The sequence below is a fragment of the Curcuma longa genome, chromosome 11 (assembly GCF_044706935.1).
Source record: "Curcuma longa cultivar G26 ecotype Majalengka, Jawa Barat chromosome 11, ITB_CL_G26_1.1, whole genome shotgun sequence".
In the NCBI taxonomy this organism is placed as follows: domain Eukaryota; kingdom Viridiplantae; phylum Streptophyta; class Magnoliopsida; order Zingiberales; family Zingiberaceae; genus Curcuma; species Curcuma longa.
The window spans coordinates 17,955,559-17,975,176 of NC_133871.1; the positions used below are offsets into that span (position 1 = coordinate 17,955,559).

General features: G+C 39.8%; 5 protein-coding genes across 7 annotated transcripts; 1 reads left to right on the forward strand and 4 right to left on the reverse strand.

Annotated features, from left to right (window-relative positions):
• Window positions 1-302: 302 nt before the first annotated feature.
• On the reverse strand, window positions 303-4,534 carry LOC141839817 (uncharacterized). The gene is made up of 4 exons (XM_074727650.1): window positions 4,199-4,534; window positions 2,900-3,046; window positions 1,995-2,657; window positions 303-1,577 (listed from the first exon to the last, which is right to left on the reverse strand). The coding sequence occupies exons 1-4, from the start codon at window positions 4,532-4,534 to the stop codon at window positions 528-530; spliced, it is 2,196 nt and encodes a 731-aa protein (XP_074583751.1). The 3' UTR covers window positions 303-527.
• Window positions 4,535-6,933: 2,399 nt separating this feature from the next.
• On the reverse strand, window positions 6,934-7,593 carry LOC141839818 (uncharacterized). The gene is made up of 2 exons (XM_074727651.1): window positions 7,385-7,593; window positions 6,934-7,236 (listed from the first exon to the last, which is right to left on the reverse strand). Exons 1-2 carry the CDS (start codon window positions 7,509-7,511, stop codon window positions 7,115-7,117), a joined length of 249 nt encoding a protein of 82 aa, XP_074583752.1. The 5' UTR covers window positions 7,512-7,593; the 3' UTR covers window positions 6,934-7,114.
• Window positions 7,594-8,120: 527 nt separating this feature from the next.
• On the reverse strand, window positions 8,121-11,377 carry LOC141840904 (myosin-binding protein 7-like). Its single transcript, XM_074728998.1, has 3 exons — window positions 9,925-11,377; window positions 8,554-8,600; window positions 8,121-8,470 (listed from the first exon to the last, which is right to left on the reverse strand). Exons 1-3 carry the CDS (start codon window positions 11,212-11,214, stop codon window positions 8,365-8,367), a joined length of 1,443 nt encoding a protein of 480 aa, XP_074585099.1. The 5' UTR covers window positions 11,215-11,377; the 3' UTR covers window positions 8,121-8,364.
• Window positions 11,378-12,003: 626 nt separating this feature from the next.
• Window positions 12,004-16,057, forward strand: LOC141839899 (putative inactive leucine-rich repeat receptor-like protein kinase At3g03770). Of its 2 annotated transcripts, none has more exons than XM_074727751.1 (8): window positions 12,004-12,374; window positions 12,445-13,845; window positions 14,039-14,172; window positions 14,603-14,843; window positions 14,953-15,158; window positions 15,243-15,289; window positions 15,402-15,537; window positions 15,599-16,057. In XM_074727751.1, exons 2-8 carry the CDS (start codon window positions 12,510-12,512, stop codon window positions 15,872-15,874), a joined length of 2,376 nt encoding a protein of 791 aa, XP_074583852.1. In that variant the 5' UTR covers window positions 12,004-12,374; window positions 12,445-12,509; the 3' UTR covers window positions 15,875-16,057. The 2 variants fall into 2 exon arrangements, with proteins under 2 accessions (XP_074583852.1, XP_074583851.1); XM_074727750.1 differs by having other exon boundaries at window positions 15,402-15,513; window positions 15,618-15,805.
• A 27-nt stretch (window positions 16,058-16,084) lies between these two features.
• LOC141839900 (uncharacterized) lies at window positions 16,085-19,201 on the reverse strand. 2 transcript variants are annotated; one of them, XM_074727753.1, is made up of 5 exons: window positions 18,675-19,201; window positions 18,223-18,418; window positions 17,216-17,347; window positions 16,254-16,419; window positions 16,085-16,175 (listed from the first exon to the last, which is right to left on the reverse strand). In XM_074727753.1, exons 1-4 carry the CDS (start codon window positions 19,001-19,003, stop codon window positions 16,297-16,299), a joined length of 780 nt encoding a protein of 259 aa, XP_074583854.1. In that variant the 5' UTR covers window positions 19,004-19,201; the 3' UTR covers window positions 16,085-16,175; window positions 16,254-16,296. The 2 variants fall into 2 exon arrangements, with proteins under 2 accessions (XP_074583854.1, XP_074583853.1); XM_074727752.1 differs by having other exon boundaries at window positions 16,085-16,419.
• Window positions 19,202-19,618: the final 417 nt, after the last annotated feature.

Here is a 19,618-nt window from a genome sequence, read left to right on the forward strand (position 1 = left end):
TTAACGTGACGGCGTTAGCGGTAGTTGACGGGTGACACGTGACGTTTTGCATATCTTTCGGAGGGAAGCATTATCCACTCCGTAAAAATAAAAATAAAAATAAATAGAAACGAAAACGAATTAGCACACGACATGGGTCACACCTTCCCATCTTTGTGGAAATGAAATCCTCCCGGTGGAGATTAATTATACAAATCTATATTAATTACACAATCTTCATACTTTATTTTAAATCTAATATAATAATAATAATTAAAATAATAATAATAATAATAATATAAAATTACAGCAGTTCATTTGGTGCTGGTACTCCAATTGAACTCAGTTCAGTAAGCATACCAGAAAACCAACAAGTCAGTCGATACAAGGCATTGAGCACTTCTTTTACAAAAGAAGTCCCTATAGTTAGTTGATATCAAGAGAGGCATTGGCAAAGGAGAAGGGGATCTTCGCCGTGCCGTTCTTCGACCGAACGGCCTTCGCGAATCGAAAGCCGGCAATGCTTTACCAAAAAGACCTAATGGATGCTAGGCAACAACAAGAGATGCAGGTGCAAATGCTGCAGCTGGTTGAACTTGCCAAGGGAGCTCGAGGAGACTCTCCGGTGGCGTCGTTGATAGACCATCTGAGCTATGGGCACTGACCAACTCAGTGAAGTGGAACTCGATCTGCAGGCATTGATGCAATGGAGTTGATGATGTACGACCTTTCTTAATATCGGCTTGCAGTTCCCGGATTGGAATTGAGGCCAGGAAGCTCTTAAGGTACTCCTTGCATGACTCCTTTCCCCGGCATAAAAGTTCCCCTTCCACTGCAGTGTTTCTCTTTTCTTGGTCCTTATTCTCAGATGCAGTAGCATCCTCGGTCGCAATAGAAACCCGGTTGATACATGTTCTGTCGTCGAACTTGAGGATGTAAGCCTGTTGACAGCCCTCGTATAGACGCTCACCGAGAGTGTCGATTATATAATAAGCATCATGCTCAACCTTCAGGATAAAAAAGTGATCGTTCCAGCTTACAATATATAGCTGAGGTTCTGCATTGCTTGTGCTGTTCCATCCTGTTCGACTGATTTCATCCCAGATGCTGTCAAAAGACATAGCTTCACTCAAAAAGTCGAAGTCAGTGTTGTTGTCGGTGTCTTCAGGATGAAAGAATCCAATGAAAGATTTCGTTGGCACGACAGAAAGTGGCCGAATCTGAGCTTGAAGAACTGTCTCTATGTCAAAATGCTTGTCAGGGAAACACTCCTGATAGATGCAGTTTTCACAGAGGTTTCTCCATTCGAGAGAGCCTTCTCGGATTAGGCTATCAAACTGAGACCTGATCGGCATCATGTTCTGGTTCTTATGAAACCAGTCGGCAACAACAGCCACAAGAGCTGTGCATGCACTCTCACCGGATGCTCGCTCACTTCTCTGATCAATGGATGCGAAGAAAACATCAGCGGTAAGCTTCATGTGCCCGTCTCGACTAACTAGATCTTTTGATTCCCAGCTTCCTATCACAAAGCAGTCATCACCAAAATCTGATACCGACTCTCGGTTCACAGCTCGTCCATCATCCCCATTGTGCCTCTACAAGAAAAGCACCACAACATTTTCAATTAGTTAACGGATTAAAATTAAAAGAGAAAGCAAATACAAATACAACTTTGAGTTGGAGAACGAGCATTTAATGTAAATAATTTGTCCTACACTTGGAACCAAGAGAATTTCTATGCCCAATTATGACTGTTATATGAACATTTGACAATGAGTAGCTCAGATCAAATTGAACTTTCGGCTGACTGGAATTTAGGATACATGGAGTGAAGATATGGTATTTATGGACACCTAGTTGAGTTTGATAAACTTTGAAAGAGAAGTTGAAGATACAACATGATTTACTATCAAATGATCTCTCAATCGGAACAGATAAAGGCAACACATATAAGAATCAAAAGAAACATAACAATGATTTACAAACAGATTAATGTGGTATGCGATGCTTACACTGCCAGAGAGTGATTCATCCGAGGAACTCAGTAGCCGTCGATCATAGTCAATGTCATCCCCTCCCTCTTCATTTGCTTTCTTGAGCAATGGTTCCCCTTTGGATTTAGGAGACCTGAAACTCAATTTCCTCTTTTTCCATGGAAGAAATCTCCTCTTTGACATAGAAAATTCAGGAATGGATGACAATTTATCTTCCGCATGAGAACAACCTACATCTGATCTCCGGTGATTGTAGTAGACAGAATCCTCATTTTCTGCATATATCTTCATCTCATATCCAAAATTATTAACAGAAGCTAATGTGCCATAACTGAATGAATTCCTGGCATTAATATCCTCTTTGATGTCTTCCACTTCATCAAGATCATCAAGAGAATCTGTGTCAAATGGATAACCGTATTCTATATCATCACTCCTAGCAGAGCACTTCCCCTCACTACCATTGTCGTCTGGGCATGCCTTTTTAAATTTCCGAGCAGACACAATTTCTGTTAAAATTTTCACCTTTCTCAATCCGGCTTTTAGTGCAGAAAGCTCTTCTTTCTCAGGAGGAATGACATTAACATCTCCTGACTGAGGTGAGGATGTACCCCTCAGTGAATTCTGGACCATAACAGAAGAATCTTGTGAAGATCTCAATTCCAACATACTGAGTGCCAACTGCAAAATGAACATCTTTGTGAGTTGCATGCTTGAATTAAGTAAAGATTCATAGTGTGACTTAGGTTTATGTCAAATGTGTGATTAAGTCAGTACGAAAAGGATTCGTAGACGACAAAAATGAGGTGTGGTTGTGGCCATGGCAAGGAAGCCAGAATGTTCAGAAAATGGTGTCTTGCACAGCAGGATGCTCACTAAAGGGAGAGAAAAAAAAAAAACAAATAGCATACGAGTCAACATACATGAAGCGACAAAGTAGACTCAGCGGCACCAGGAAGAAACAATGGAATGTGGAGTTCAATCTCCTGCTCCGCAGATGTGAATTCCGATACGTTGAGTAAAGCCCCTCCAAGCACAGATGGTTTGGTCTTTGCGCTTTGGTTTGAACCCTACATCAAAATGAAATCAATTTACTTCCTCCTTACAAAATGCAATTGAACAAATAACAGAAAACACTTTTCCCAAACATTGATATACTGCAACTATAAAACGAAGAGAAGGAAGATAACAAAATAAGTTTGGGTAAAACTGATCGATAGCCAGATAAAAATAGCTACATATGGTATAATCATATTGAAAGAGCAGTTCATAGCATCTAATTTATCTAGTGAAGTATGTGTTATCTCTGCTATGTTGATTGTTCAGAATTTAAGTTCATCACAACTTTATCACAACACATTTTCTTGCTAATCATAGATAAAGTTACAAATCATGTGAACCATTTTATATATCAGGAAAAAACATGCAAAGAGGCAGATAGACTTCTCATTAAGGAATAAATCAAACTAAAGCTGCAATTGGAGATAGAACTAATGAAACAAATTGAGTTGACTTTTGAAACAAAACGATTGTGCATCTCTGAGATAAAAACAGAAATTACAAACACATTTACTTCTGCTAAAGAGATCAATAATCAAATAATTCATCAGGAAGTGAGAGAAAGGCCACCATTGGCCACTGGCCTATGTCATACCCCAAGTTAAATTCAAGAAAAATAACTTTTTTCTCTCTCAAGAGATCTGCAAACAACAGAAAAGCAAGGAAGTGGTCCAACATTCCTAGAAGAAAAGTAGTTACAACAACTACAGCCAAGAAAAGCAAACTTTTTTCCCACTAAATGGAGTCGGTTTTATCACACTAAATAGAGTCGGTTATACGAGACATTAGGCTCCATCCACGTGAAAATAGTACTTAAAATTGAACATGAAAAGATACAAAAGTACTTAAAAATTTTCTCGAAAGCAGATAAGAACGTACTTTCAGAAAAGGTCACAAACCTGACCAGCCTAAACCAACAGTAATCAGAAGCTATCTGATGAAATAAAACAAACAAGAAGAAAATCAACAAAAGAACGCCAAAAAGAAGTCATATAAACGTCAAGAGATCTCAGAAGAAAAAAAAAACCTCCGTAACAAATAATCACTGGCAAACCAAAAAAAAATGTCGATCGCAAAGATTCATAGCACGCACACCGAGGTACTACTGCAGCGTAGCATAAAACTACAGAAAAATAGGGCTTCCATGTCCTATTATGACTCACATTGAACGCGGTGAATACGACCTCCCACGGATAGAAATCGTTCTCCCTGTGCGCCGTCAAGGTACAGAGGGTCTGAAACTCCTCATTCCACACCACCACGCCGCCATCGCCGACCTCCTCCTCCTTCGTCCGGTTCTTCTTCACCGTCCTCCGCAGCGATCTCAGCGCCAGCTTCGGCCCCTTCCACCTCACCTCCACGGCCATCTTCCTCCCCGCAGCCGCCTCCGCCTCATCCCCATCGCCGACTCCTTCGACCCTCCTCACCACCAGCTTCACCCTAAACTTCCTCGACAGCGGCGGCAGCCAAGGCCGCCACCGCATCATCCTCGACGCCATCTCGATCCAACCCCCTCAGCGCCCACAATGCAACAAGCGGGCACGAAACACCTCGACCGCCCGCAGGAACGTCGAATCGGCGCCAAAATGAGCCCTCGGAGGCGAAGCAAGACGCCGCCTTGGCGTGGAGAAGGATTTGGATAAAGATTTGGGGAGAGATCGAGGAATCGAGGGAGAGAGAGAGAGGAAACCAGAGGCAGTGAATATGCGAAGCTTGCTCTGGGTTCTGGGCAGGAGAGGAAATATATAAATAAATGAAGTGGGCGGTTGTTTCTGATCGTCTAACGGAGATTCGACTTAACGGCGACGGAACCGTGAGCTCCTATTTGACAGATTCGCCCCTGAAATTGGATAACATCTCTGTTTCACAAAAATTGCTCTGGACTTTTTTCCAATTATGCCCTTTTATTTTAAGATTTTCATCTAAAATATTTTGAGGTCGAGCTTAGTCAAAACATTCTAACATATAATAAAACAATTTTAATCTTTTTTTTCCTAAATTTTTTATTTTCTGTAAAATTTAAAATAAAAAGTATCATTTTCACAAACCTATTTGCACATTAAAACTTTGTGGTCTCATCATTAAATTGCTTTGTTGAAGTGTGTGCCTTGATGCCATTTGGTGCTTTCTACTTGTCTTCCCTACGTTTAGAGCATTGGAAGATGAGCAAGTGAAGGCCCTCATGAATGTAACATTAATTGGCCATTAAAGAATATCATGTCAAAACTTCTAACAAAAAAAAAACAGAGAATAAGTCAAATGCTATCATTTTTTATTTACAAATATATTCACATGAATTTTTCTTTTTAAAGAATTTAAAAGTTGAATATTAAATAAAAAATTTAAATATTTATAGAGTATGCCAAATAAAAAATTTAAAAATTAATTTTTTTACTTAATACTATAACTCAATCACTAAACTTAAAAAAATCTTAAAATCATAAATAAAAAATAAAAAAACTACTATATACTATTTCAAACATTCAAAATATTCTATCATGGACAATCGCACAAGACAAAATGCACAAAGATATCATTACCTCCCAATCCAATGCTTCGATATCCTAATAAACATTGGAGGCCTCCAATGAGCCACTTGGCATCTAATTATAACTAATTAATTAGTTAATTAGTAAATTGATAAGTTAGTTAGACATCATAGCCCATTTGTTTGGACGGTGCATCATTTTGCATTTGGTTAATTTTTTTTAATATTCCATGTAAAGATATTCTTTAATTTGTTGAATTTTAATTGGTGGATAATGAATCTAACTCCGACTCCACTAGTGACTTTTATTAACTTCTTTCAATTTTTTTAATTTGGGTTAATAAATAAATCAAATATAATCTCAACCTCAAATGTAGACTATTCTTTTTTTTTTAAATGATATGATATAGCACCATCAAACACACTTGTCACTCGCTCAACCCAATAAATTGGGTCGCACGCGACGCTGATAGGTACTGGATATGGGCCTAGATTGGGCATGACCTACAAATTTTTAAAATAAAAATATATAATGTTTTAAAATAAAAAAAATTTTAAAAATATAATCCTAACTTGTTCCTTTTTATATATATTTGGTATTTTTAACATTAATATTAATATTTTTAATTTTCTTATATATTTCACTTTTTTTTAAATTTATTAAAAAAATAAACACAATCAATTAATTATTTTTTAAAATAATTTAAATATCTAATTTTTTCAAACCAACTAATTTTAGAGGTGACTAGCTTGACTGTCCAAAAGATTCTATTAGTTATCAGAGTAAATTGAGAAATACAAATGACACATGCTCAACAATCAAAGTTTCAGAATTACTGAAAATAATTAATCTATAGTACATTATAATTAGAAATCAACCCATAAATGCTTGCGGAAATGTTTTACCGTTATAGAAATTTTAAAATAATAAAAATAAATATTTTTTTATACAATTAACAAATTATATTTATAAACTAAAATTTTAGTAAACATACTAGCCAAGTTAGATTGTTAATATATGGCCCAAGTATATTTTTAAGTAAAAAATAAAAATAAAAATCGAATGAAAAGAATTTTTTAAGAACAGATACCTATGAAAACACCACTACATTTGTGCATAAATTTTGGACAAAATTGAAGCAGAAATTTTTATCAAAAAATCTGGTGCAAAGATAGTTTTTAAGTAAATCATAGATAAAATTTAGTCAACGTTTAAACCAAAAAAAATTCAAACATTGCAAAGATTTCCCACAAAGTCAATAAACAATGGGAATTCAAAACATGGTTTTCAAACAATATCATCTAGTTCATGATCCTAACAAAGCCATTCTTAATCATCGACACCAAACAAAGAAGAAAACAAACTGAAATAAAAAAAGAAAGATTCCAGCTTATCAAAAATAACAGGAGAAGACAAAACAGGTGCAAACCTCAAATTATCAACTTCGAACAGAATTTTGTTGAGTTTGTTTTTTTTTTTCTGTATCGATCTTAAAGTATGATTCAGGTGAAATTGGATCGATATAAACAAACATTACTACTGCGTTTCCCCCAAAAAAATTCGTTACAAGCAACCAAATCGCCGGCCATCTCAGCCGGAGTCGGGCCGGCGACGGCTGCGCCACCGCCGCCGGTACTCCTTGCTGTCCGACGATGGCTCGACCACGTCGGGCGCAAACGTCACCTTCTTCTTTCCCCTGTTGTTCGCTCGGCCTAACCAAAGACTACGTTTTCATCATTTGAATCGACAAAAAAAGGAATCGCGCGCGCACACACACACACAATCAATTGGTGCGGCCTGGTTGAAATCTCGATCGAGAACAGAAAGTCAAAACTCGAAATGCATGTGAAACAAGCGTACCGATCTCGGATTCGAGCTTCCGGATGAAGTAGGAGGCGAGGCGCTTGTGGACTTCGAGGGCGAAGACTGAGACGGTGGCCGAGACCGCGACGACCACCATTAGCCCCACACAGCGAGAGCTCTCCATGCTCGATTCGATCGATTTCGTCGATCTCTTCTCGTCCGGAGGCGATCGAGCGGGGAAGGAGGGGAAGGGAGGTCAAGGGATTCGATCGGGATCGAGAGAAGCGAGTTCGAACAAGGCAAGTTTTAGAATTACAAAGACTTCGCCGGGATCATCTAGTTACTTCTCTTACACTATTACCCAAAAGCATACCTTAAACTTCCTTCAATTTCATTGGCAAGTACTTCGGAGTCTTAAATGGGACCCGCTGGGAGTAGGTCGAGAACTCGCTCGCCAGCTCCTAATCGAAACTCTGTTTGCGTACGTTTTTGACTACCCACTTTTGCACCGCTTTGATGAGTGGAGAGCATAATTTTTCATGAAACGGGTAAAGAATTACCCGGGCATTGTGAAATGACCAACGCACCCTCGCTTGGTGATGGAGTGAAATTGAATACGTTACTGAGGGCAAGAAGGTAATTTAAATATTATAACTAAATAAAAAATAGTAATAAATTTCCCTTTCTCAGAGCATTAAAAAAAAAGAGGATGAACTGGCCAATTTATATATAACTGAATTGCTATAGATCAATCAAATGCAATCAAAATCTGTGGAAAAAAAATGAATGAACAGACAATGAATGCATTGAATCGTAGATTTCAAGCCAAAATAAGTTTTAACAGAGTCAATCTCAAGAATCAAAGGAACAATTCCACCTGTACAAGTTCATGAAAAACAGGGTAATTACAAGAGGAACTAAAAAACAGTCCTCCTATGAGACTGCACAACTGGAAGATCGATCCACATTGTGTTTCTTACATTATTCTTATTCACTTCAAACGAAGACAGATTCGATCGGAGTAGTTGTGAGCCTCATCAGGCATGTGTTCTTGCGGCACGGCTACTGCATTGTCTAATTTGGGGAGTTTTGTCCAAAAGAAGCATCAAACCGACGTTGTTATTTGATGACCCAAAGGTGTGCCTGAGAGGGATTTGAGATTGAAGAACCATGGCAAAAACAGAAAAAACAACGATGAGAAACAAAAGGTACTAGAATTTCGATACCTGATTCGCGAGGCTTTCTTTTTCCATAGGATAAATGCCCATATCAACTGAAAAATTGAGATGAGACAAACCTTAATCTAATGAATACAAGAACCACTATGCCAAAGATGTTATCCTTTTAAAGATCTTTGATTGAAGAAGGATGATCTTGGTCAGTCAATCAATAAGGACTAAAAGAGGCGATATCTAAGCCACCATAACAGCAATATCTAGATATTCTGGTATAACATCTGTTAATGCATTCCACAATTTGTTGAGGAACTTGAAGTATTCTTTTACTATCTCAAAAAGGAAAGAAAGCAATGAAACTATGAAGAAAATTAATAAATGCAGCACTGGAGAGCTATGTAACAGATAGCACTAGCAGCCCTTAGGCAGAAATACTCGAGGCAATAATGTTGACAAAATTTGTTCAGCATGCATAGCATTCCATTCAATCACATGAAAAACATTGATCAAACAGTTAGACGCGCATTCGGTGTTTCACTTGAAAAGCAAAGTATCAAAGTTCAAAATGTTGATATAGACATTGATATCAAGAACATCCAGGATAAGAATCATGTAATTCATGAAGAAGAAATGGAGCCTATTCTCAGTCAGAACATCCAACAGCATAAGATATGCATTACATAATTCAAAACTGAGTGGTGACTCTTATCTAGTGATGGATTAATAGTAGAAAAGAGTGGTCATGTTGTAAATTTCCTCATTGCTCGCTAAAATATCTAATGTATTGGGGGCAGACAGATTGCACAATGATTTGCAAGAATCCTGAACAAATCTACCAGTATTGAATCTGAAAGAGTAATCAGTCTCACAGACAAGAAACTAGTTCTACCAGCTAATGCTAGTTTTGCAGCTGTGTTAACTAATAGACTTTAAATCTACATCCGACATAGTTTAATCTAACTTGTATAATCTTCTTCAGAAATTTATATCTTCTTTTTTAAGGCGTAGTATCCGTTCATAGTTATCAATGATGGGAAAAAGTTGATTGTTTCAATTCTTTAAACATAAAATGCTTTCTCTACTTCCTAATTGATGCTTCGAATAGTAAGGTTTCATTTTCTATCCACAACCATGTTTTTAAACTTGTGCTTCAGGTATAGAACAAAACCACCAATGCTATTAGTTAATCAATGATGGGACAAAGTTTTGTCAGTACAATTCAATTGTTTAAACACCAATATGTCATCTACTTCCCCCTTTGAAGCTTCCGATACTACGGTATCATTTTCTATCAGCAAAGTATTTATTATGTTACAAACTTGTGTGTCAAGTGTCACCACGAAACCGCCAATGCTATTAGTTAGTGAGTATATGCAAAAGAAAAAAAAACATGAATTTGATCCAATAGTTCTGAAAGTATACCTTAAGAAATGATAGAAGGTAGGAATTAGCAGTTGAAGCTTTCTTCTTGAGCATCCTCCTTTCCGGCGGTGCCTCTTTAGAAAGTTGCTGTGCTATCTCTCTCAATAACAGCAGCTGTGCCTTCTCGGTTCGCATGGAAACAATGGCCTGCCTCATCGACTCCCTGTCCACCTCAAGGGCCTGTAGCCTCATGCAAAGCTTCTCAATCTCTGGATGCCCAACTACTTCTCCATTCATATGTGGTATCTTCTCTTCCACATTTGGCACATTCTCACAATCCTCAGCAACACCAAGCATTTGATTTCCATGCACAGCATCAATAGTGTACACCCGATCGCTCAGATTGTCAAAAGCACCACCATCATCTGCGTGTGTGCCAGTTAAGGCAGGAGATTCTTCCCCATTTCTAATATCTTGTGAATTCTTGCCTGAACCCGAGGCATGGCGATCAGCAGATGATTGCCAGAAGTGACCAGATTGCCATGGCAACTCCTCGATGATGTCCTTGTCAACAAGATTGGCGGCGCCTGGAGACGCTTCGAGCTCGCAAATTCGCTGCTCTAGATTCTCGAGATCCTCTTTGGCATTTGGTGTCTTCCCAAACTCGTACTTTTGGCGATCGGCAGTCTCATAGCCATCTTCGCCTTCGATGTCATTCGGTGTGGTGCACTTTACAGGAGGGTAAACAAAGGTCGGTAGGCCGTCGAATTGAGGAGCCTGCACCGCGCTGCCGGCATGGGTGAAAGAGACGTCGGCGTCGATGGCTTCAAGGTCGACGCCATAGCTACTGAGGTGCTCCCGGTAAGCCTGGAGCTGAAGCGTGATGGAGTCGATGACCTCGTCGCGCTTGAAGAGGAGGTCTTCGAGGATAAGCATCTCCTGCTGGTCGTGGTCCATCTTCTCCTCGGCGAAGCGCTTGAACTGACGGGCCTCCATCTGGGTCTCCGCCTTCTCGCGCTGGAGGCGGATAATCATCGACATGGCCTCGCTCGCGGCGGATGCCGCGGCGCTGCGCTCCTCATCGAGCTCCGCACACAACTCCTGGATCGTCTGCTGCTGCCTCGCCACCGCTTCCCGCAGAGCGGCCACCTCGTTCTCGACCTCCACCCGGGCGGAAACAACATCGGTACAGAAGGAGGAAGCAGAAGGCGTAACGGCGGTGTCCTCTTCAAAGAGGCGGCGCTTGACGGAACGGCGGAAGGACCCGGAGGAGGGGCGGCAGCAGAAGGGGCACGCGCAGGGGCAAGGGAGAGTGGGAAGAGCGACATCGTCTAGAATTTGGAGATCCATGAAGGAGGGAGGCGGCGCATGTACCAAAGGCGCGATCTTTTCGGAGAAATTGGAATTGGGAAAGGCAAAACGAATTGGAATCAGGAAATTCTTGGTAATGTTGTTCGCCGTTAGATTCCTTGGCCTCCACCACCTTCGTGGGTTGATTTGATCGAGAGGAGGAGGACTGGAGGAGGAGGCGTCGCGTCAGCGTCGGCGGCGGCGGCGGGTTGACGGCCGGCGAGCGCCGATATGAACAACAAAATTTATCAAAATCCAAATGTTATTTTAACATTTTCATGTTTGAGAAAAAATTTGAAATAAACCCAAGATTTTTCGAAATGCCCAGTCCCTAGCATTTGATTGAATTCGAATATTTGAGGGAGTGTACAGAAAAAATGGTGGTTGATTTCATCTTAGTCCTACAATTTATTTTTATTACTTTTCTTGGTTTTTCTTTTATAAAGTAGGTTTTTAATAATAGATAAAAAAGATTTTTTAACTATCAATTAAATGTTTTATTAATTTTAAAATAAATTTAATATTTGCTAAAGATAAAAATGGATATTAGATTTAGCAATTGCTAGTTGTTTTTGGATCGGGTTTGGTGGATTCAGAATATATCCAAACAAAGACGGGTGGATCCGACCCGCTACGAGCTCAGCCATGGCGTCAAGGGCGACGAGACGAGGCACCAACTGACAGCGTCACGGGCGACGAAGGGAGGGCAAAGCGTAAGATTTCAATCTCTGGTTGATGGATCGAGCGAGAGGAATTACCTCGTCTCTCATCTTGATGTTTCCGATCACGGTAGTGGTGCGATTACCTCGCCCATGGAGTTCCGGAAAAAGGAGATTAGGGTTTTGTCGTCACCGTCCTACTCTCCTGTCCACTTCCAGCGCGGCCCCCGAAAGATTTTGGACTTATTCACCGGTTAGCTTGCCCGTGATGGAGGGAGAATCTGAGGAGAATGAGGGGCAGCTATTCTTCTGTGTCTCGGTACCGGGTACTTTTCCATTCTATCTGGATTTGAGGCCGACGGAATCGATGGTCGAGGAGGTTTGCGAAAATACTGAACCTTGTTGCTTTTTCGACGGATTCGAGCTGTTCTTCGATTAGTAGAGATTCAAAGTCGGAATTTTGCACGCCCAGCTTCGTTCTCTCGGATTTATCATCTGAAGGTAAGCTCCATTTCTTCATTTCTGGTAAATCGAGTGGATCAAAATCTTAACTGCTTCGGGTTTATTGCAGTATTCTGGTACAGAAAGCAGTGATCTTTTTGAAGAAATCGAGGAACATACTGTGTTTCAGGTTCGATGGCTCCTGGAAACTTGCTTTCTAGTCTGCTCACTGTGTTTATGGTTCTGGTCATTATACCTTGCACATACCAGCTGCAATCTTCTCAAGCTTGGTCACTGCTGCGAATCCAGAGACTCCTAAACTATCCGCCCGTTTTGAGCGCCTGGGACATCAATTCAGACTTCTGCAATGCCGACCCAACTCCGTATCTGACAGTCGTTTGCTATGAAGAGAGCATAACTCAGTTGCGCATGAGTGGTAATGGGAGTTCTCCACCTCTTCCACGTAGCTTCTTGATCGATTCCTTTTTCACCACTTTGTCTCGTCTCCCAAACTTGACGGTCCTCTCCTTGACATCACTGGGCATTTGGGGTCCTGTGCCTGCAAAGATTTCTAGATTGACTGGTTTAGAGATCGTCAATATGAGCTCAAATTACTTGTATGGCTCCATACCTCGACGAATTTCTACTTTGAGGAATCTCCAAACTCTTATACTCGATCATAACATGTTTAGTGGCTCCATTCCTGATGCGCTGGGTGATCTTCCTCTGTTGGCCCTCTTAAGTTTGAAAAACAACACTTTAAGTGGGCCGCTTCCGAGTTCATTTTCTGTCCTGAAATCGCTTAGGGTGCTCGTGCTCTCATCGAATAGTTTGTCTGGAGATTTGCCTGATCTTAGTAGCTTAACCAACCTCCAAGTGCTTGATGTGGAGAACAATTTCCTTGGACCTACATTCCCGCGGTTGAGTAGGAAGGTTGCAGCTATCAATTTGAGAAGAAATAGGTTTGGCGGAGGCTTGCCCACTAATCTTAGCTCATATTTTTTACTTGAAGAGTTGGATGTCTCTTCCAATAAATTTGTTGGGCCTTTTCTTCCATCACTGTTGTCTCTTCCTTCTATTCGATACCTAAATATTGCTGGAAACAGGTTCACTGGAATGCTTTCTGGAAACATGACATGCAGTGATGAGCTTCACTTTGTAGATCTGTCTATGAATCTTCTGTCTGGGAACTTGCCAGCATGCCTGATTTCAAACTCTAGTAATAAGATGTTTATGTACGCCTCGAATTGCTTGAAGATAAACGATCATAGTCAGCATCCATACTCGTTTTGCCAGACTCAAGCTTTGGCTGTGGAAATATTGCCTCATCACCACAAAGGAAAATCAAGTGGAAAAGTGGCTGTTGTGAGTGGTGTAGTGATAGGTGTTGTTGGAATTCTTTCATTAGTTGGTGTTGCAGTCTTCTTTGCACTCAGAAGAAAAAGTATCAGGAGGGCAACAAAGAAACCTCCAAGAAGAATAGTAGAGCATGCTTCAAATGGTTATCCTTCCAAATTGCTGGCTGATGCAAGTATAGTCTCTCACTCTGTTTGTGTGTTCTGGATTTTGTTTTTTGTTTTTAATAGGACTTGTTAACTCAGGCATGTGATTTATTCTTTGTCATTCACCTTCAAGCATTTGTGTTATTTTATGCATGCTGCATACCTGATCTCACATATAAGTTCTTCATTTTTGGTTTTTTGTTTTCCCTTTTAATTTAAAAGGGTACATATCTCAAACAATGAAGCTGGCGGCACTTGGCATTCCGACATACAAATCATTTTCGTTGGAGGAACTTGAAGCTGCTACAAATTTCTTTGAAACTTCAAGCTTAATGGGAGAAAGTGGCCATGGTCAGGTAGATTGTTATCTCATACACAACTCAAGTTTGATATGCTTTCTTGATTGTGCTTCTTTAGTTTTAGTAGTGCAAATCTCTGCTTTGTTTGTTTAGCCATCTTCATTATCATCAAACTGTGCTTTCCCAACTCTTTAAGATAAACTACATGAATCTTATTCCTCCATCGACTCTTATGCTAGGTTTCAAGACTAATAATAATCGAATTGACTAAATCAGTTTTTATTACATTGACTAATGTTTTCATTAATCTCTCTTTACCACTTGCACCTTCCACTCTAATAGCTATTTATTTTATTGATCTATTGGAGCTATGCATAATTGCGATTTCGAAATTGGAAAAGCAAGGGAGTGTCTATGGATTCCCCTACAAATTCCCAAGCTTTTCTTGTAGTTCATTTCACCATTCTTCTTATTTATGTGACATCAGATATACAAAGGCAACCTCCGGGACGGTTCTTCGGTGGTGATAAGGTGCTTTAAGTTTAAAAAGGGTCAGAGTTCTCAAACCTTCAATCACCATATCGAACTATTTTCCAAGCTTAGGCATCGCCACTTAGTCAGTGCCCTTGGTCATTGCTTTGATTATTACCTCGATGATTCAAGCGTCAGCCGATTGTTTCTCATTTTCGAATACGTGACAAATGGGACATTAAGAACCAGCATATCGGGTACGAAAGCAATTCGGTTAATGGAATCTCTATCGCCATGTTTAGCTTGTTAGGCATTCTTATTGAGAGAGCACAAAGTCTCAATCTATTCATTTTTGTGTTCTTTCAGCACCGGGAGGACCGCGGCTTACATGGATGCAAAGGATTTCAGCTGCCATCAGCATTGTAAAGGGTATCCAGTTTTTGCACGGGGGTATAATACCCGGCTTATTCGATAACCATCTGAAGATTACTAATATACTGTTAGATCAGAATCTTGTTGCAAAAATAAGCAGCTATAATATTCCACTACTGGCAGACAACAGGAAAACATTGGTATTAGAATATGTTCTAGCCCTTTGGTTCATGTTGATTGGTCAGTAGATATTGTCTAACATCCTTTTTGTCGTCCCGATGTAGGGATTGCCGGCAAGTTCTTCGAGCGGATCGAATGAGCATGGGGAAAGGTTTGTTGAGAGTTTCTGGAATTGTACTCTGTATTTGTAATGTCTATAAAATTATAGGTAGCACACATCAGAATCTTGTGAGTGTTCATCCATTGTATGTCTGTTGTTGCAGGTCGAAGCATATGGATAAGGTCGACATCTATGATTTTGGTGTAATCTTACTGGAAATTGTATCGGGACGGCCAATTGAATCGACATCCAAAGTCGATATAATGAAAGATGAGGTGAGGAATATGATTCTTTCCATTGTGTTTGTAACTTATGCAATGAAAAATTGAAATGGTAGAACAAAAAAGGGTGACATCTGAGAGCATTTACCTTATTGCAGTTGCTAGGAGAGGCATTGTGGATCCGGTCGTAAGCCGGCAATGCTGCGACGAAGCGCTGAAGATTGTCGTAGAGATTTGCTTGGGGTGCCTCAGGGAGGAACCTACACAGAGACCTTCCGCAGAAGATGTGCTGTGGAACTTGCAGTTTGCTGCTCAAGTACAAGAGTCTTTGGGAGGAGAATCTCATAGTCAAAGTGGTGAAGAATCATCTGTTTCACCTTCTTGGCCTCCTCCTCGATCGCCTATCACACTCTGAGTCAGTATCGCGATCGGAGGAGATGCCATTCCTCACAATCTGTTTATTGTAAACTGGCAGAATTAAGGTGTCTTTACATCTATATAATAACTTCATTAAGGTTGTCAATACGTCTGTCTACCTATCAATGTATGACTACAAGGAAGGAACCTTCAGTTCAGTGGAAATAGCTAAGTTAAACAAATCAAACTTCAGCTATTAGAATGAATTTTGTGAGAAACTTTTATAATCAAATTTCATGCTGAATTTCTGATCCAAATGACAATTTATGCTGATAAAATCTTTGATGGCCTCTCCCTCTCTGACAAAAAAAATACACCTTGGTCGATAAATTTTAACTGGCTGAGGAAAGAATGGGGGAAATGATAGAGAAATTGACCATGCAAAAGGTCGAAAGCAGCAGTCATCTATAGATGTCTGGTTCATCGGCTTTGTTGATAAGAATTTTCGAACACTTGGACGGCAGGACCATATATTTGACGACATCGATCTGTGAAAGAAGTGACTAGTCTGGAAACTACCTCTTTGAAAAACATTGAGGCCACCTGCCATGACACAAGTGTCCAACTCAATTCGAGAGGAAATAAACCGATCAAACACTCGATAGTAATGCAGAAAAATAAAATAAAACAAAATATTCTATTTGTGGCAAACCATTCACCATTTCAATTTGTGTGTACTATGTTTATGAGTTAACTAATCATATTCTTGAGGGAAGATAAAACACATTATAAAGCAGCATAAAGGTGATAACCTAAAACAAGTTTTCATATTTTGATGGTGACAGTTTGAAGAAGATTTTATAACGCTGAAATGTGATCAATCATAATACACTTAGTAACGCTGACTATTAGAAATTAGGAAGCGAAACATATGAAAAGCTATTGTGGAGATGAGACACTTTCTAACCGATTAAGATGGTTATCAATGTTCAAGGTGCTAAGGAGTTTCTATAATTAGATGGAAGGTGCAATCGGTATAAGGCAACCAAAGGAAAACTCTACTTAATACAATTAAAAGTTACCTAAAGCATATGAAAATTATAGTGATATAACATATAAACTTACATAAAGTTCGATGGAGAAAAGATATAAGATCCATATAGTTGAACTCAAATATTTGGAAATGTTAGTTGTTAGTAGAGAAATCAAGTCAAATGGAGTATATAGAATAAATGACTGCTACCACCACAAACTCTCAAATTTGAGGTTGGATCCCAAGTAACTAGAAAGCATTGAGTGTGCATAACAGAAATAGAAACAAAACATGTTTCCGAGCTAAACAAGATTTACTTGAGAATTTACAAGAAGATAAGGGGGGAAAAGCCCTGAGAAAGTTTACCTGGCGATAAAGTGGTGAGTTGAACTTGAAGTCCACAAAGAAATGAAGGTCACAAGTTCCAGGGACCGGACCAGGATTGAACTCCCAAATGTTAATCAAATGGTCAAAAAGTGCACTTTCTGAAGCAGTGGTCTGCGAGCACAAATGCTACATCAGTCAATATGACTATTTACAAGTTCTAAATAAGATACTAATGAACTATATATGGAGATCCAGATTGATTTCGCAGAAAAGTAGTACAAAAAATCTAGCTTCGATCACACAAGATGTGAAGTATGCGGATGATAATCGGTCCATCTACTCTGAATAGATGTGAATAAGTGCTCACAATGTATCTACTCTGAATTGCTTTAATGATGCAGAAAAGCTGTGTGTGGGATGCTAGGGCCATGGAGTTGGAGTGCAAAGGTGCAAGGGTGGTCGATTATTTCTGAAATTGTAAATGGTTTTGGTGTGTTAGTATGCAAAAATAAATAAATAAATACAAAAAATATGTAATTTCCATTATTGCCTAGTTACTATTATATGGATAATAAGAATTAAATTTCAACTCTTAAATACCATGTAACATCATCGTCTTGGGAGAGCATAATCTCTCCGTACAGATACATCGAAATGCCTCCATCTTGCAACGGTTCTGTCTCTAAGAATGGTGATGATGACAATAATGTGCTACAGTTGTGCTTCGAAGCATGGTGGTGGTGACAGGAATGAACTAGTATGCTGTAGAGGACACACACATTCATGGAATTGAACAAATTCAGATGCACACAGTTGTGCTCGCCTCATATCCACTCTCCACACACTTCTTTTTGTGTCATATTTCTTTTTCTATTTTGCTTCCATAAATCCACCGTTTTGGTTGATGAAGTGTTATGTGATATATCAAGTGAAAACAGATGATAAAGTTAATTAACTAGGTATGATCAAATTCAGACTACAAATGAAAAGCACATGACTAGCAATTTGGTGTATGTCATAACATGAAGAAACAAAATATTAGATACCTTTATACGCTTTGGTTTCTCCAATTCTACATGAGATATATAACTTTCAACAAGGAACTTGAAGCCAATCTCTAGTTCAGCATCAAATGATCCATCACTGTGCCGCTTAATAACCCTAGACCGTTGACACCATGGCACAAATCCCTCATACAGATCAACAGCTGCAACCACAGCAAATAACTGTTCTGACGAATACCTGCAATTCTGATCAATTTTAGACTGCCAAAAATACCATGACATGTAGGATGAAGTAAATCAGTTAATGAACATACAAATGAACAAGCTAATGGGTATCTTGATGGTTATTGGAAGCACAAATATACATGGAGATGAAAAACCTAAAAGATGAGTGAATAATACTATGTTTCAAAACCAGCTCAAGAATTTACAGAGTGAAAACTAAAGGCATAAAATTAGTTGCTCTAGAAAGCAAAATCAAGGGAAATAGTAACCCAATCACACGCCGTTCCTCGTAGATCTTTGACAGAATCGATCCCTCTTCGCCATCCCCGCAACCCAAAAACCACCTTCCCTGATCGTAACGATGCAAGTTTCCAGCGGAGGGAACAAGCTCCTTGCCGGAACGGAACAATTGCCCGACGCACGGTTTCCCACAAGGAACGATACTAGGCAAACTTCGAGTCTGAGCAAATCTCTCCCACCTCCTCCTGGCCTCAGGATGCTTTCCCAGCCATCTCACTCCTGCACCGATATCCAGAGATCGATTTCTGCCTGAAAAAATCAAGGAAAGCACCCTCGAGGACGAAAGAAACGGCGGCATTCTATAGAACAGTGGAGACGATAGCAATGAGCAATCCCCTCCAACAAAACCGCAACTTTTCTCCAAGAAGATCCGGAACAAAGTACAATTTGATGGAACCCTAGTAGAATCGAGGGTGCGGGAGATGATTTGAGCAGGAAATGGTGACGGAAACGGGGGAGAGGAATTCTAGGGTTCTCGGCGAAGCTTCGGCATTCTCTCGACGAGTTGGGAATGGGAAGGAAACAGCGAGGAAAGCAGAAAGGAACGGTTCCGTAATTGGGCCGAACCCAAGTTGGCTTCAATTGGGCCGGTTTAACTGATCGATCTCTATGAACCGGGCCTGGTTCACTAAATGTAATTAATGCAAAATTATTTTTTAAAAAAAGGATAAAACAGCGTTTTAATAGAGAATTAAGGGGACGTGGGCAGTGACACGTGGACCGCCACGTCAGATGCCCAGGCAACCGTGTATGACGTTGCAGAGTCCCAGGTTAATTTCACGAATAATTGAAGGATCCGCTCCAATATTATTATGTGAACTGATGTTATGAACGGTTGATGTTTTATATGGGAGGTGTAATGAGCGGCTGAATCTCGAAGTAGAATCTTATATTTAAAAGCATACGTGGAGCG